At 43.9% G+C, this 15843-nt stretch overlaps 1 protein-coding gene across 5 annotated transcripts in view; it reads left to right on the top strand.

Annotated features, from left to right (window-relative positions):
- Positions 1 to 13097, top strand: part of ETV5 (ETS variant transcription factor 5) — a 50686-nt gene extending 37589 nt beyond the window's left edge. For all 5 annotated transcript variants that reach the window (XM_053312152.1, XM_053312151.1, XM_053312153.1 and 2 more), the window contains 3 exons: positions 691 to 860; positions 9538 to 9639; positions 11082 to 13097. In XM_053312152.1, the coding sequence (XP_053168127.1) occupies positions 691 to 860; positions 9538 to 9639; positions 11082 to 11303 (494 nt within the window). In that variant the 3' untranslated portion in view covers positions 11304 to 13097. The remainder of the gene's footprint in view (positions 1 to 690; positions 861 to 9537; positions 9640 to 11081) is intronic.
- The last annotated feature ends 2746 nt before the right edge of the window (positions 13098 to 15843 follow it).

The following is a 15843-nucleotide window of genomic DNA, read 5'->3' as shown; positions in this document are numbered from 1 at the left end:
TAAAATATTTTTAAAACAATGTTAAAACTATTAAAACACTATTTAATTAAAAGCCTGGGTGAACAGATGCATCTTTAAAGACTTAAAAGGTTGTCAGAGATGGGGAGGCTCTTACTTCAGCAGGGAGTGCATTCCAAAGCTTTGGGGCAGCAACGGAGAAGGCCCATCCCCGAGTGGCCACCGGACGAGCTGGCAGCAAATGCAGACGGACCTCTCCTGATGATCTCAGTGGGCGGTGGGGTTCATAACAAAGAAGATGTTCTCTGAAATACCCAGGGCACAAGCCATTTAGGGCTTTATAGATTATAACCAGCACCTTGTATTTTGCCCAGAAACTTATCGGCAGCCAGTGTAACTCTTTCAATACAGGAGTAACATGATCTCTCCGAGATGATCCAGAGGCCAACCTGGCAGCTGCATTTCCAGACTACATACAAGGGCAGCCCCATGTAGAGCACATTGCAGTAATCTAGTCTGGAGCTTACCAGCAGATGTACCACTGTCCTGTCATATGATGAGTTATAGTTGACAATATCTGAGAATCCCTGTTCCAGGGAATGCTGCTCTGAATTCACCTGGTCTCTGCAGAATGTCTGTAGCTGTTTAGAGAAATCAGAGGAATCTATAGCAGGGGAAAAAGATAAGACCCTTGGGATGCTGGGGCTAATTTGTGTTCTTTGTTATAAACAGGTAAAGTGAAGCAAGAGCCCGCAGTATATCGTGAAGGGCCTCCGTACCAGAGACGAGGGTCACTCCAGTTGTGGCAGTTCCTAGTTACACTCCTTGATGACCCAGCCAATGCCCACTTCATTGCTTGGACTGGCAGGGGCATGGAGTTCAAGCTGATTGAGCCAGAAGAGGTAAGCACCTGGAGAAAAGCCAAATCCTCATTATTGCAGCATTTGGTCTCCAGTTGTCAAACAAAATAATTTTAATTTCAGTTGACACAATGTCTGGAAATCTACCAGAATGTAGCAAAAGGAAGAGATGAACACTTGATGTTCAAATGAATGCTATAATAGCTGTAGCTTTGTATCATCCAGCAATTATATTCAAGAAGAAAAGAGAGAAGGATGAAGCCTTAGGTTGGCTGGTGTGAAATGTTGCTACTGCTTTTCTCACTGACAAGAGTGCAAGACAAATTACTTTAGCTGGAAGCAGCCAGGGGAACAAAAAATAAAAATTAATTTAACAATAAAACAGCATTAAATCAAGAAGTAATACACCTTTAAAGAATAGTAATAAAAGAAGGGGTAACAATAGCAGGTCAAATCGGCAGATAGAAAAGGCAATCTGAAATAGAAACAAGTTTTTAAGCTCTTGCAGCAAGACAACAGGGAGGAAACTATGTAGCTCTTTCTTGGAGGCAGGTTCTGGACATTTGCACCTCCAAATGAAAAAGCCGTGGTTCTAGTATAGGCGAATCTAGTCCCCACATAAAATTGAACAGGACCCTATCAAAAGCTCTTTAGTACTGCTGGGGCTCATACAGGAGGAGATGCTCCTTGAGATACTCAGGAGTCAAGCCATATAGGGTTTTAAAAGTAAGAATCAGCAGCACTTTGAATTAGACTGCGAAACCTACTGGCAGCCAATATCACTTCAAATGAGGTGACACATGAGAAGCCAGTCCAAATCTGTGACTAGCCAGGATGCTGCATTCTGCACTAGCTCAAGTTCTGAACCACCAGAGGCAACTTCACATACAGCGCATTACAGTAGTCCAATCTAGAAGTCCATCAAAGCTTTATCCATGGTGGCCAGGTCTCTATCTGCCGTCAGTGTGCATAGCTGGTACTCCAAACCACAACAGCAATCTAGGAGCAAAGCTGAGTGCAACAGTGCTCCCAGGATACAAACCTGGTCCTTAGAGAGGAGTGTGACCCTGTTCAGAACAGTCATATTGCCAGCTAACTGGTCCACTGAGTCCTCCACTATCATTCACTCTGCAAAGGCCTATAGTTCACTTGAACTCCTTCTATGCCTATCAGGTAGCAAGGCAGGCCCAGTGGCAGGGCAACCTGAGCCCCGGCCACTGCCAGGGAGCTTCCATAAGCCTCCCAACAGCTGCCTGGTGGGCAGGTAATCCATGACCATAGATTATTGGCACTGGAAGTCCCAGGCAGGCAGGATGTCTGTTGAGAACAGGAAGATGGAACATCATGTGAGCAGCTTCAGATGTTAGAAGTGCTCTCAAGAGGAAATTCACTTGACATGTGGAGGGTAGTTTGTGCATCTCTCTCATGTAGAGATGCATCAGTCTGAGAAGTGGTGGCTCCTACATGGGAGAGTTGTATGATTTCACCTTTTGCACATTATGGCACCAAAGCATGTCTTATTGGTGTTTCCTGTAGCATCTAAAGCTGTCTCATTTAATTGCTGAGCAGTGGTACTCAGCAATATGTGGGTAATTCATATTGTACCTTGACAAGGGCAATCCCTGTGCAAACAGACCTGTCTCCTCAGCAAGTCCTGGTTATTAACTTACTCTCAGGGCTGCACATGGCAGCTCTCATTTATGAATGGTGCTCAGGGCTGCCATAACAGGCAGAGCAGCTGCAAATAAAACCATTTCTGGCCCTGCATAAATCTCCTTGTTGTATCTTCTCCAGTCCACCCAAGGTCAGATGGGTAATGTAAGTTCTCAAGGTCAGAGGGTGCAAATTGCATTTTTCATATTTCATGCTGAACCTGTTGAGCACAAAATTGCTTGGTCTAGCTGTTGCTGTGCCTCATCATCATCATCATCATCATCAGGCAATGACACCTTATCTTGGTTGGATTGTGACTTGGTATTTAGAATATCTTGTCCAGCTGTTGTAATAACTGTTGCAAACTTATCTGAGATAAAATGTAATTGGACTTAGTTTTTTATGGGGCATTGATTCTGGCATACTACTGCAGTCTCAGGAGTGGAAGGTGCCTTTAAACTCCATGAGGACAGCATCTTTAGACGTCAGGCTTTGCCTGATCCAGCAGAAAATTCTGGCTTCCCAGCTTGCTTTCTCAAATTTGGCCTTGGAGGACAGATGTTGAAGATGTAGGGTCCCACAAACTGGCTTTGGGCATATAGACTGGAGTTGCCCTTAGGATACAGATTTTAGCATGAAGTGAAGCATTTTATTAGACTTGCATTGTTTTCATCGGTACCCTCTTTCTTTAATAATTTGAGTTATAGCTTTATGAAATATTTATGGGTTCAACAAGCTTTGTGGATGGCAAAGAGGTTGATGCTTTCCGCTCCAAAAGTCTCCCCAATTTCCCGCTATTGAACAGTGGGTAGAAGGAGCTTGGTATGCAAGAATAAGTAAGTGCCTTGTGGTAGAAAGAGAATCCTGAAATGCCCACTTCTGTGTGGCAGGGGTTTGCTGATTTGTTTCTGTTTTGAAGCTCATGTACTGCCATTAGTCCTGGATAGTCCTATCCCTCAGTCGATTCTCTACTTCATACCGACTTGCTCTTTTGTTGTTTGTTTCATGCTTTCCCATTCCTTGCTGTTTTTATTATGAGCTCTTGGGGAATGCTGTTTAATGTTTACAAATGTGCACAATATAAAAAGCAATTTTTTTGTAAATTGAAAAAGTAGGCAACACATACAGAGTCCAGTGAAAATCCATTCCTTACTTTTTGTTCTTCTTTTGGTTATTTTGCATAATTCAAGGGTTTTCCATAACCACTTCCCATTTTGCAGGCACAAGGCATGCTCTTTTCTCACAAGCAGAGGCATGATAAATCTACCCTTTAAAGTATGTGCTAGGAAGCTAATAAGTGTACTGAGAATAACAGTCCCATTGGATTGTCGCACAAGCCTTATTCAGACATTATATTCTACATGCATACAAGTGTCTGTACACATGCACATTTTCCGGGTCTTCAAGTGCCTGGGCAGAATGACAAGGTCGGAACAAGCTTCAGAGGTTTGTAGGACACTACCTTTGGCAGAGCTGGTTTCACTCTGACAATGCCCCCACCCGGTGATATTCCTAATTCGAGTCACAGGACACTCGCCAGCACAGGCCCTCATTGGCAACTGGGCCTTCATCATTGGCCAGTCCTCCTTTTATAAAGGTCTTGGCCAATCTCACGAGATCTCATTCCAAGGTCTAGCGAGAGTCCCCATAGAACGCATGAGAACTCGCAGACATTCATGAGTCCCCACAGAACGCATGAGTGTCCCTGTCCAGGCACTCTTCCCTTTTGGGGCCGCCCTGGGCTGCAATTGCCCATGACAATCAACCTCAAGTCAGGGTGGCAGGCAGGACACACAGCGCACCGGTTGAGCTCTCCCCACCATTGAGGTAAGTTCCCCTGCTTTCTCCCACCCTGCGACCGCCATTCCCCGACATCATTGTACACAATTTCTGTACATGCGTTCATTTTAAAAGTGAACCTGGGTACAGTCCCCTCGATTCCAGGTTATATATAGAAAATATTCTGCTGTATGTGTGTTAAACATAATATGCTAATAAGCTAATATCATTGGAAAAACTACAAAGATAGCAACATACCATGAACAGTACAAAACACATTAAAAATACAAATCCTCCCACCCCCATATATGATAGAAACATCAAAGTCTACAATCCCACTTGGATATAAAATTGCTCAGAAGTCTACCATTATGGATAAAATATTCTCTTCATGTTCTGAATAAATCCCAATAGAAAGCCAATGCATTCATCCATTTTGGATGATCTTTAGTCATGAGGAACATACCAGCAGGGAGAAACAAACATTCATTTGCTAATCAGTGACAATGGTTCACATGTATTGGACCGAGGCAAATCCCTTGCTGTTAAAAATGGCTAGAAAAAAACAATGCTCTCAGCAACCTTAGAGAGATTGCTTTGTTTCTGCAGCGGCTTTGCAGTAATTATAAACTATTATGGTAGTGTTTTCTTTTTCCTAGTCATTTTCATTAGTAGGGAACTTGTCTTTCCTTTTTAAAGGTCCGGTCCATGTGCATGGTTATTGTTGGTAGTAAATGGGTGATTGGTTGTTGTTTTCCTGTTGATATATTCCCCATGAATATATCTCCCATTTCAAGCTGGAAACAGAACATCCTTCAAATGAAGGACCTGTTTCAAGCTCAGAAGAGAACAACTCTGTTCCAAGTAAAATGTTTTGAGTGTTGCAAGCCAACCAAGAAGCAAGGAGATCAGAAGCCAGGGCCAAAACCAGTCAGCAAGAGAAAAACACACCTCCAAAATGGCACGTGCAACACTCAAAGTGTTCCATGCTCATTGCGTCAGAACCACCACCACGATTGGTTGTTCCAACAGAATGTTCGGGGTATTTGCATTCCGTTTCAAGCTCGGAATGGAACACAAAACCCATTCGAGGCACATGCCTAATCCAAAACAGATGAATGAACTAGCCTTCTCTTGAGAGGTATATTCAGAACATTAAGAAATATCTTATCTGTACCAAAGGACTTCTGAACAATTTTACACCCTTATATGTGGATGTATACCTATACCCTTGCTGACCATGATGTGTCTAGTTACATATTCTCTGGAGTTATAGGGGTTTGGATCCAGCTCAGGAATAGAACATTGGTTTGCATGCAGAAGGTCCCAGGTTCAATTCCTGGCATCTCCAGGGTGGGCTGGGAAAGACTCCTGCCTGAAACCTCGGAGAACCACTGCCAGTCAGTGCAAACAATACTGAGTTAGATGGACTGAGGGTCTGATTTGGTATAAGGCAGCTTCCTATGCTCATATCACACAAAAACAAACAAACTATGCTGCATATATCTTTGGATGTTTTGTCTATTTGTGTGTGGCAGTCTGTACTGTTGATAGTATATTATCATTATAGGTTTTTTAAACTGTGAAAATACATGACTTTTTGTCATTACAGTTACTACCTTTCTAGCATTTATTTTTAGTTGTAGATTCCTCAAGCCTATCATTTTGCTCTCATTGGTTCGTGGCTTCCTCCCTCTCCTCTTTGTGTGTCCCCGTCCCCGCCCCCGTCATTAAGCTTCAGACACTTCGTTGTGCCTTGGAGGAAGGTTTCTGCTCATTTCCACTGTTGCTGCAGGCCTTGCTCTTTTGTCGCCCTGTGGAGACGCTGGTTTTGTAAATAAACCCTTGAAATTACTGAGAGGAGTCTTGTGGTGTGCTGGGTTATGCTGAATGGTGTAGGGGAGGAAGCTGTTTGACTAATAATTGAAACCAGCTGCACAGCCAAGCGGTGCATGGTGGGTAATTACCCATAATATATAGTACACTCTCCATGGAAATTGTGGTTTTTCAGACAACAATTTGGCAGCCCCTCTAGTCAAAGGTCTTTGATAGTCTTTCGTTTTTCACTCCATCTCCATTATGAATAGGCACAGCTTTGATCTATAAATGCTTTAACCATGAATCTCTGCTGGCTGGTGTTTCCTTTGGTGAGAAGGCTAAAGCAACATGAGTGGTTGACGCACAGCTACATTGTGTGGCCTTGGCTCTTGATGCCCAAGGTGAAAGCTTCCCATTGGAAATCTCTGTACTCCTGCCCCAAGCTAATGGAAGCGAGCTCCCTAAAAATATCAAAGGGCTGATAATCGATCTTTTTTTCTGGCAGTATTGCCCAGTGAGAGGATGAAAAGGGCTTTGAAGGAGTTCATGTTCTGCCCCATGCTATGTAGCAGGAAGCTCTTAAGTTACAATGTTTGACTGAGGCCTGTGTGCCAGAGATGATTATGCAACGATAGCTATGGGGCTGTTTAGAATCTGTGCATAGACAATGCTTTTTTGGCTCTTTTCCCACTGATGCATACATATGCAAGGAACTTGTGTCTGAACATGCAAAATGTAACTGATCATGCTTCCACCACAGAGCCAGCTATGGAAGGCTTGATCCTGCATACTGTCAGAAAGTCTATATTACAATTAGTTCGCTTAAAAACAAAAGAGGAGCACAGCAGAGCTTTTCCAGTAACTGGTGCACTGCTGAACTTGCTAAGCAGTGTTTGGTGTGCATAGCTGCCTATAGTTGATTCCAAAGCAGTATTCCCTCTAAGACGTGTGCATGTGCTCAGACTCTTTTGATGTCTGCTCAGTTAATTTCAGATCCCACACAGGTTGAATCAGGAAGGCCCCATTCTGAATGCACATGCGCACACATTGCCTTGATACTGCTGCCCAGAACAAAATTCATTCCGCACACAAATGATAAAAATTAGAGAGAATACTGCTCCAGAGGCATCTCTCCTATGATCAATAATGAGCATAGCTTTGAGTGGGTTATGTTGGAAGAGAGGACTGTGGGTGTGGGCTAGCTAGTAGTTCTGTTTTAAATTTTCCTGCTTCTTTAAAGCCCTGCAGCCAGCAGAGAGGTATATAGTAGAAGCTAGATCCGTTTCTGTGTTCAGGAGCTGCAATCATGCATGGTGCTGAGGACCTTCTTTCTCTGATGATGATCTTACTATTTAATTCATCCGTACCTCTCACTTCCCCTCTCTCTCTCCCTCTTTGCTTTTGATAAAAAACTGGTCTGGCTGGTGCACTGCACAAGTGCAACTATGTGTTTTAGCTGCTGAAACCATTGGAAACACCTTTATTTGGCTCACATTGCTGATCTGGGCCTGTGCAATGCTTCAGGTGGATGCAGGCTGTCTCAGTGCACTTAGTGCTAGGAAATCCCATTAATCTTTTCTGAGTGCCTGGCTGATTGTCCATTCCAGAAATCCCCTGGGAAACAGTGGGTTGGTTGGCAACAGGCTTATGTCATCAGATCTTGCTCCCAAAGAGAGCTGAAATGAGTAATCCCCTCTACACGACTGCTCCAGAATCATATTAGAATTGACTCGGTGCTCTTGCAATCCATTAGGAGCACATTCATGCCTCTGTTAGGTTTTCTGATCATGGCTTGCTGGCTATGGTTTTGTTTTATAGCTGCTTCCGTCATAAACACAAAGTAATTTTATGCAGATTTAACTAAGAATTTATTCAGAAGCAACTCCATTTTCTCCTTCTCCTTTTCCTCCCTTTTCATTTCTGACTCCCCTCCCCCCCCCCCACACACACACTCTCTACAGGATCCCCACTGGGACAAACTTCTCAATAACAAAACATAAAAGATTATTAGATAGAATACAACAGGTTTCCACTGCAGTCAATAAGTGCGACATGCTAATGGACTTTCAGTCAATACCCTGTGCCTTGGCCAATTGTTTAGCTGGTCCTCAGTGACTTCTCAAAGCACCAAATGGCCATTGTGAATTCCACGAGAATAGATCTGATTCCCTACATTTCTCTTGCTGGGTACTTAGTTTAAGTTGATACCATCTGAAGATCTTTGCCATTTTGTATTATTGTGAAGTGCATACAGTTTAGTGATGTGTCTCCACTAAACTCATATTGATTATTGCTAGTAAAACAAACTCCATTCCTGAAGAAATCTGGCAGAAGGCAAATGCTTAATGGGCTTGTTGGACAAGTCAAACTTCAGCCTAGGGCCTAGGGTAATTGCACATTGTAGCTTTTCTTAGTTTCCTTATAAAAAGCTGATAGTTGATAGATAACTAAACATTATAATATAGCTTTTTTAATGGGGACAATTATGTGAGCAGGATTTTAAATTGCTTAAGTCAGGGTGGTGTCAAACTCAATTGGATGGTGGGCCAGATTTGAATCAAATGCACCTCCAGAGGGGCTACACATAGAGGCTGTTCTCACATGCAGCTAAAACCAGGCTAGGGATGCCCAGTCTGGGTTAGGCTGTGTGTAAGAACTACTGGGATTGGGCCTGATCCTGGCAGGCCAGCACACCTTAACCCTATTATGAAACCCACCTCCTTAGCAAGATTAAGGAAGCGAGCTCTTCCAATCATGTGCAGCGCTGGCTGCTTTTAGCAGGTGCTGTAACAGTGACAGGCGCCCACCTGTCACTGCAGGGATCCCCACAATTCACTGTGCAGTCACGCGATTCAAAGAAATTGAAACATCTCTGCAGTTTAAAGAGGAGAGTCCTGGAGGAGCATTCACACAAAATCAAATATGTCCTGTGATCCGGGGAACTGGAATGGAATATTTGGAAAAAGGAGATGCAAATGCATTGCAAGATGTTTCTGTTCCCAGCAAACTCAGCAGAGAAGTCAGCATGATGTAGTCGTTAAAGTGTTGGACTAGGACTGAGGATTCCCAGTTCAAATCCCCATTCAACCATTAAACTCACTGAGTGACTCTGAGCCAGTCACTTATCTCTCAGCTTATCCTACCTTGCAGGCTTTTTGAGAGGATACACTTATAAATGCTTATTGCCCCCATATGATCTTCCCAGCCTCTGACAGTTTTCAGGAATCTGTGATATTCTGTGGCCAGATACTTCCTGCAAGAAAAGAAAGAAAAAAAGATGGAGCCCTTCATACAACTTGTTTGGAAGCTGTTGCATAACTGGTGTTAGCATTTCTGGGTGTGTGTTTTTGTTTTGCTTTTAAAGATCATAGGTTTGGTCCTAGAATCTTTCTCTCTGGCACGCCTTTCAGGTTGGCAAAAAAAATTGTTTTTTTCACAGCATCATGCATCTATTATTTTATATTCTTAGGTTGCTCGTCGGTGGGGAATCCAGAAGAATCGGCCAGCTATGAACTACGACAAGCTCAGCCGCTCTCTTCGTTACTACTATGAAAAGGGCATAATGCAAAAGGCAAGTATCTCACCCCTTGCTCTGAACATCCCTGCTACTTGGGAACAGTATGGGAATGATCTTTGGCACAAGGATGAATAGCTGTTAAGGACTAGCCTTCCTCTTACCCCATCTGCCTAATTGGAGAGAAGGCAGCCGAGAGACTCTTTCATGGCGCCTTTCCAGACAATCACTTTATAATACCAAAAAAGAGTTCTCTTTCTCACTTGTTCTGCACAATCTACATGACTTCCCTTGAAGTTGTACTTTCATTAAGGGGGTATTGTGTTTTCCCAGCCCTCAAACTGCAAAATTATATTGGCAGGGGCAGGGAGAGATTTTTCCCTCCCGGAAAGAAGAAAAACTACTATTACAGTTGCACAAGTCCTGGCCTGTTTTATATGAAGTGGTTATTGACAAGTTTAACCTCGCACTTGTGCCATGTTCATAATATTTTAGTCCCTTTTTGTAGTATGTCTTTTTTAATGTTCAGTTACTTGGTGGCTATATGTTGCTGCACAAACGAACACCTTTGAGTGAAACTGACAGTGTCCTAAAGCCTGTAGAATCCCTTTATCAGATTCATCTCAGAGCACATTCACTGCAGCTGAAATTGTCTAGAAGTTGACAAGCAACTTATCTTCTAGACTTTGAGACTCTTTGCCAAGGTGAACGTTGGAAGCTGAAAATGACAAGATGTCTCCCATAGGCTCCCCTCCAGGAAGAATGAGGTCGCTCCTTCTCCCACATGGAGCACACATCATGCAGCCTTAATAGAAAGAAATTCAGCTATGCCCACAATAAGCCTATCTGCTTCCAGAGTGCCACCTGCTCCAGTTTATTTCTTCTGGAAAGGATATTGGCAGGACAGAGTGTACTCTGTGCTTTAAATGAAAAAAATCTTCAAAGTGCTACACGGCACTGGAGCTCTCACCATATTCATTGGAAATCCTGCTCAGTCCCTATCCCACTCCCCGATTCTGAAATTTCACAAGCCTACATCCTTGAACACTTATTTTTTTGCAAGCTTAGGGGTTAGAACCTCTCTCTCTCTCTCTCTCTCTTTCCCCTTACGTGAAAACTGAGGTTCTTGGGATGACTAATTCTGCTTCCCAAGCTAAATTCTGCACTGCTGCAGTGAACTTACAGAGTTGTGCTCAGCCCTAGTTAAAATAATATGGGGACAACCTGGAAAGGATCAAAGGCAGTTCTGGAGAGTCTAGTTTAGAGTATGGTTTATGAAAGGAGTCGGTTAGAAAAGCCCCTGCTTCCTCCAGACACACACCCCTGCACCAGATTTTGAGGAGATACATTAACACTGCTTGAGGAAGGAAAAGTATTTTTATAAGATTAAAAGTAACCTTTGAATGACATACTATAACTGCTCACACATGCACGTACACACCTACCTGTTCTTCCTCGCCTGTATTACCCTAATGGAAGGTTCTGCCTTTTTCTTCCAGGTGGCTGGAGAGCGGTATGTCTATAAGTTTGTTTGTGACCCTGATGCTCTCTTCTCCATGGCCTTCCCCGACAATCAGCGCCCATTTTTGAAAGCTGAGCAAGACTGCCATGTGAATGAAGATGACACCTTACCTCTGACACATTTTGAAGATAACTCTGCATACCTCCTTGACCTGGATCACTGCAGCAACCTCCCCTATGCAGAGGGCTTTGCTTACTGACTTGCTGATGTTGACATTGGAGACTCCAGTTCCAACAAATAAGGGCAAATGGTTTTTGTAAAGATTTTCTGCTGTTCATAAAACTGCTCTTTGCAAATATTATTGGAAGAGCCTAAAACCTTTCATGGCCCTCCACCTGAAGACAGACTTTAGCATGCCTAGCAAATAGGACCTCCTGGTTGCTGATCACTTCGGCTGCAACCATGAAGAGAGGTTGGAGAGGGTGTTCCCTGTGCAGCTGTCTTCTGGGCCCTGTTGCTAGGCACATGTGTGGTACACATGTTCACAGGACTTGACTAAGTGTGTGGCTAGCAAATTGTCAAGAAAATATGCTTTGTAACAATCACAATCCTTGTATCTACCTTGTGTAATGCAAAGGGCTTTGATTTGCAGAGGGCAACCAAAGCAGTGTACAAGCCCTTTGGAATGGGTCGCAGCTTAGTGTGGTGCTTCTGGCATGGCTGGGTTGGCTCTGGGTTCTCAGTGCACAGCTCTTCGATCTGAGGAAGGCTTCCTTTTCCTTTCCCGCCCCATCCCCTTGGTCCATCATGAGCAGCCCAACCGAAAAGGCAGCACTTAGGCACCAGACCCCTATGAGCCCAGCCAGCACTTTGCCACTTCTCTCTTTTTCAGGCTGTGCATGAATGGCTTGCTTTTAGGGCGCAGGGGGACTTGGTCGAAACTCTTTTTACGTTGTGGGGCAACATTTGTAACCAGGTTTTTTGTAGGTTTTTGTATTTAAGGCAAATCCACCTTTTGGCAAAGGTGTTGCTTTCTTGCTCCCAGCAGCATTGATGCTAAGAGTGCTGCAGCTTGAGTGGCCTCTTTGGACCCATTTTGTGCAGATCTGCTTTGTGCTTTTCTGCACTGCTCAGGACACTTGGCACAGTGTGCTGTGTATCTGGAATGTGTTCCTGCACGGCAGCAAGTGCGGGTGGCTTGGCTTTTTCTGTGACTGGGAACTGTATGTATATAATACACGACACCCCCAGACATTGGAACTTCCGCAAGGTATGGCAGTTTTGACCCTATGGCAGCACTGCCAAGTTACTACCTTTTCCAGGCCTCATTGAGCTTGCAAGCAGAAGAGACACGCAGTGTGTATTTTTAATTTGTAGGTTGTGTTACCTTCGCTGAGGTGCTTCATGCAAGCAGCATATTTTGAAAGGTTTTTTAAAAAATATATACTACAACTTGGATTTGTAAAAATGCAAGTGGTGGGAGAAGGTCAGAGTAACTCGGTATATATAGAACGTCTCTGGATCCTTCTGAAATTCCTTCTTCTCCTGCCTGGGAGTCACATTGGCATGCACCTGTAACATGCTTGACCCGTATAGACATATCTTTCCCTGTGGGCTCCATGTTTTGTTGTAAATGCTGTATAGGATTTCTTTTTCTGCTTTCATAACTTTTGTTTGGGTTTTTGACTAACTTCACTTTTTTTTTTTTTAAGTATGAAGATTAACTCTTTGTAGACGACTCAGCAACTCTCCCCAGAATGTATCATGTGGCCTGACTGTGGCCTGTCACAGAGCACAGGGCAGCAGCGGCAAACTGCTGCCACACCCCCATCATGCCCCAGGGCTTAACCAAACCAGTGGGGTTAGCTTTTTATTATTAATTATTATTATTATTATTATTTGGAATGGGAAGTCAATAGTGCAGAAAGGGTTAATCTGAGGATTGATGTGAAATGACTATTGCCTGAGCAGGACTATATAATATATCTCCTGCAAAGCTGCATTACATTCTGTACTGTGTACAATAAAGGATTTTTTGCTTTCTGTTCAGGCACTGCTAGTGCTGCCTTTTGTTTCCCTCTCATCCAGCTGTGTTTTCAGCTCTACCACACAGAGATGGGCTGCAGTTGGTTGTCTGTTCTTTGTGCTCTTAATCTTACATCTCTGTAGTCTTGCCTTCTGCCCAGTTTCACCTACACTGACTGCAGCCCCTCAAGACCTCCTTCTGCAACCATTGTGCTGACTCCAGGAACATACCTTAGCACACAGTGGATACCACAGCCATGCAATCAGGCAGTCCTCATAAAATGCCTGTCAACACAAAGTGTTTTGTTCAGACACCCAGCATCTTATTCACCCCTAAAACTAATTTCCTTTTCTGTTGTATCTGCTAGAATGCAATGTTCACAGAATTGCACAAAGTGTTGCACAAAAACTGCAACTGGAGTCGTGCAGCCTTCATTCATTCAATAGACTTCATTCATCTATTTAATGAAATTCATTTGTACAAATTCTGTGCTTATGCAACTGTGCAAATGTCACATTCCACTGGAGTTGCTTGACAGTGCAGTTGTTATATAGAATGACCTCACTGTTGTGAAACTTTGCATTTGCACAACAATGCTCTTGCACAACTGCTTGAATGCAATGTTGCACAGTATGTCAGCCAATCTCTTTTCTCTTACTCTGCTAACATTTCTATAGCTTGCCCTACATTGCTTGCCAAAAAATTATTCTGAAATACTCTTACCGGTGGTGGTGGTGCTTGTTTGTTTGTTTAATAATAATAATTTTTGCAGTAGCTGCTGCTGCCACCATATTACAGAATCTATTTCAGAATGACATTGAATCAGATCAGAGGCCCTGCTAGATTTGCCCAAAAGTCCATCAAGCCCAGAATCCTCTTCCCAGAGAACTCAACTAAATGCCTCTGGTACATGCACAAGCGGCATTTGAAAGCAGTTACATTCCCCCAGCAACTGCTATCCAGCCAGTCTCTGAACTTGGACACTCCGTATTGGCACCATGACAAATAGCCATTGATAGATTTATCTTCCATGCAGATGTCCAATCCCCTTTCTAAGCTAGTGGTAATTACCATATATTTTGGCAGTGACCTTCATAATTTAATTATGCATTTTTAAAGATGTGCTGAATCCACTGCCAATCCATTCTGACTTATTCCCAGGTGATAGGCTGGCAATCTAGACTGCTGAAACTGCAAACTGTCTACTTCAGGATCTATTTATCATCCCTTCCTTGCTCCAAGGAGTTCAAGATGGTGTATATGGTTCCCCTATCCACACAAGAATCATGTGGAGTAGGTTAGGCTGAGGTATAATGACTGGCCCAAATTCAAGCAGTAAACTTTGTGGTAGGCATCTGAAGCTGGTCGAACAGTCTAACTGCTATACCATGTTAGCAATCTTTAAGAAGCTCTTCTGCTAAGTGACATCATTTGGATGGGTAGCTGTGCATACTGATGAAATTAGGCAAAAATGCAAGATCTGTGGTTGAATCAGGTTCGTAATGACACCAAACTTTAAAATATAAAGGAATCGCATAGTGAAATTATGAGGTCTCATATATATTTTACTTTATTTATGGTGTGGGAAGTGCTGGGGGTGGGTGGGTGCACAGAGTTGTAGCTGAACCCAGCATGCAGGCAGGATGTTTGGTGGTAACTGGAAGGAACCATAGCTCAATAGCAAAGCATTTGCTTTGCATGCGGAAGGTCCCAGGTTCAATCCTGGCATCTCCAGGTAAGAACAGAGACAGACTTAGCCACAGACCTTGGGGATCAGGTCCATGGCCTCTGTCAGCGAGGTGGGCTCCAAATGATTGGGGGGGGGGCTCCCCAGAGCCCTGCCACTGAGCCACTTGCCCATGCCTGCTGCTATTTGTCATCCTCACTGCTGGCGGATGTGGGGTGAGTGGCGAGAGGAACAGGCCTTCCCCTGGTAGTGGCGGCAGTGATGGGCCATGGACATAGTGGCTAGTTGGCCTTTCAGTGAGCATGCCTGTGCAGTGAGGAGTGCCACATGCCTGTGACATCATGGGCATGTGACGCTTGATACTCACTGCGCAGGTATGCCTGCTGACAGGCCAACCAGCCACTGTGTCCACAGCCTGCTGCCTCTGCCACCGGCAGGAGACCTCCACATGGTCACTCACCCCCCGGTAGTGAGGATGACAAATATCGGTGGGGCAGGCATGGGGGGCAACAGGCCTCTGGGGAGGCCCCCTGATCATTTGGAAACCCCCCCCCCAACAGGAGCAGCAGTGGCGGTAGCCACAGGTAAAAAATTGGGGGGGCACTGAATCCCTTCAGGTCCAAGCTCCTTTATGCCCTAGGTGAGCCACTGGGTAAGAGTGGGAAAGACTTTTGCCTGAAAATTGAAGAGCTGCTGCCCGTCAGTGTAGACAATACTGAGCTAGATGGCCCAATGGTCTGACTCAATATAAGGCAGATTCCCATGTTCCTATGATGAGAGCAGGCTAGCATTTGGACAGGAGCCGATTGGTTCAAAGACAAAGACCTAGCTTCTGCAGACCCTCCCTCTGTGAAGCTTGGCTGGATTGGTCAAACTGCAGATATTAATGTAAAAGTTAACTATAAAGTGGTGGTCCTACTTAATCCATATTGCATTTCTTGTCTCTTACTTCCAAGTATGGACACAACTTCTATTCTACATCTTATCCTGTTAATAACATGCTCCAGCTCTCCCCAAGCTTTGCCATGCTGGCGACTACTAAATAAATAATGTAAAATTAAGCTACTGTTATACCAAAGTGCACAT

This window comes from Hemicordylus capensis, chromosome 3 (genome assembly GCF_027244095.1).
Source record: "Hemicordylus capensis ecotype Gifberg chromosome 3, rHemCap1.1.pri, whole genome shotgun sequence".
NCBI lineage: Eukaryota > Metazoa > Chordata > Lepidosauria > Squamata > Cordylidae > Hemicordylus > Hemicordylus capensis.
Note: the sequence above shows the minus strand (reverse complement) of the source record. Positions and strands in the feature narration are given on the sequence as shown.